General features: G+C 59.3%; 1 protein-coding gene across 1 annotated transcript in view; it reads left to right on the top strand.

The window, feature by feature from the left end:
- CLEC4G (C-type lectin domain family 4 member G) overlaps nt 1–903 on the top strand; it is a 3,183-nt gene extending 2,280 nt beyond the window's left edge. The window contains 2 exon segments of the mRNA XM_015571531.1: nt 1–55; nt 346–903. Of these exon segments, the coding sequence (XP_015427017.1) occupies nt 1–55; nt 346–484 (194 nt within the window). The 3' untranslated portion in view covers nt 485–903.
- Nucleotides 904–2,084: the final 1,181 nt, after the last annotated feature.

The raw sequence follows: 2,084 nt of genomic DNA, 5'->3' as shown, positions 1-2,084 counted from the left end.
GCGCCCGCAAGATCCAGGGCTACCAGTGGGTGGACGGAGCCCCGCTCAGCTTCAGGTGAGGGAAGGGGCTTGGCCAGGGGCAGGCCAACCCCGCGGCAGTCCTCTGGGCAGCCACCAGGAGCCCCTTCGGGGCGGGCAGTCTAGCCGTCAGGAGCCCCTTAGGGACAGGCAGTCTAGCCATCAGGAGCTGGCTGAAGGACAAATTCTGGGCGTTAGAAAGTTATATCCCCGGTGCATGCTTAAGTTAGACCCCCAGCGCGTCTAGAGGAGACCCAAGCAGACAGGCTGGACCCCAGGGGCATCCTCAGCCTAGACCCCAGCAACACCCCCGCCAAACCGCTGCAGCTACTGGAACCTGGGGGAGCCCAATGACGCTCGGGGGAGCGAGGACTGCGTCATGATGCTGCACACGGGGCTGTGGAACGATGCCCCGTGCCGCAACGAGAAGGACAACTGGATCTGCGAGAAGAGGCTCAACTGTTGAGCCCACCGGTGTCCCTGAGCCACACCCTCCGCTGCGATGGCTCCAGCTACTCGCCTTCCTGGCTTTGCCCGCCACCATCGGGCCCCCCCGCCCCGCCCCACTGCCGCCCCCACGACCACTAAGAACTACCCACCCCACTCAGGGAGTGCAGTGCCTGTGCTCCGGGACCTCCTCTCCGCCCTGACCACTATCCCTCCCGCGGGAACCTAACTTTACCCTCTGCCTCTTCCGGAACCCTGGCTCCTGGACCCGATCGGACCCCACCTCCCTCCGGAGCCAAGACCACGTCCTGGGAGATGGAGCTGTTTTCTTGCATTTTTTCTTAGACTGGGAGGCCTCAAAGACAGGGGTCTTATGAACTGCCCTTGAAGCCCTAAGGAGCATCAATAAATGTCTGAGATATGAATCTTCGCTCCTGGCTCTGGGGAGCTCTTCTAAGCTTTATGCCAGAGACCCCGACATGATACCTGTGAGGGACCCCAACCTCCCCGAGTGACCTCATGGCTCGAGGATGCTCCCAAACCCAGTGAGTAGTCCTCACCGGGCCAGGAGGGCTGTGGGGCCCTGGGGACATGGGAGTGAGTCAGACCCAGTCCTTTACCCCCACTACCTCCCCCACCGGGGCTGGCTCATTCCACTGCCCCTGGGCACAGGAGCAATCTGACCAGTGACTCAAAGGAGGAACGCAGGGATGTGTCCCGGGGAGAGGGGCTGTGCTGGAACACCAACACCGAAGGGCTGGCCCCTGTCCTTGGAGATTTCAGGCTCCTGAGACAAGGCCCTGAGGCAGGTGTCGGTCCCTTATGTCTAGGGCGCTTAGGTTCTGTGACCACTTGGTGGAGCGATCAGAAAATACATCCCAGAGAAGATGGACTCTCGAAGAATGAGATTTCAGCACATGGAGCTGGGAAGGGAAAGTCTTGCGGGTGGGGAGTGTGGGAAGGTGTTAAGGATGGCTGAACACATTTGGGGGGTGCAGGGTGCCCCCCAAACACGGGAACTCTGTCTCTGAATTCACCCTGTACTCCCAGTTTCCTGCCCCTGTCTTGGGGGCTGGGGGCTCTCCTGGAATTTCCAATGGAGACAGGTCTAAGGGTGTGACAGGCTAGCAGCCTTTACGTCCGTGTAGAACTGAGTTCAAGTCCAAAGCTGCTTGAGCCCTCGGATGCCCCGCCCTGAGAGCATCGACTGAGCTGGAAGAGGAGAGAATAACACCCAGACGGCCTGGCCAGGGGCAGCCTTTCCGTGGTGTAACCAGCCCTTCTCTGGGCTCTACAACTACAGCTCAGAGCAAGGCACTGGCCAGCCCCAGGTGCCACCTGACTCCTGGACAGATAGCCTACTGAGGGGACTGTCAGCCAGACAGGTAGCTTTTCAGATGGTCAGCTGGGAGGAGTGTGTGAGTTTCCTAAGGTCACTGTAACAAATGACCACCACTTGATGGATTAAGACAGCACTTTCTGGAGGTCAGAAGCCCAAAATTAGTTTCACTGAGTCAAAATCAGGGTGTCCCCAGGGTCAGGCTCCCTCCGGAAGCTCCAAGGAGAATCTGTCTTGTCTTCCGGCTTCTTTAGCTGCGTCTCTCACATATTCTGGCTCA

Source organism: Myotis davidii, unplaced genomic scaffold (genome assembly GCF_000327345.1).
Source record: "Myotis davidii unplaced genomic scaffold, ASM32734v1 scaffold648, whole genome shotgun sequence".
NCBI classification, from domain to species: Eukaryota; Metazoa; Chordata; class Mammalia; order Chiroptera; family Vespertilionidae; genus Myotis; species Myotis davidii.
This window is presented reverse-complemented; position numbering and strand designations above follow the sequence as displayed.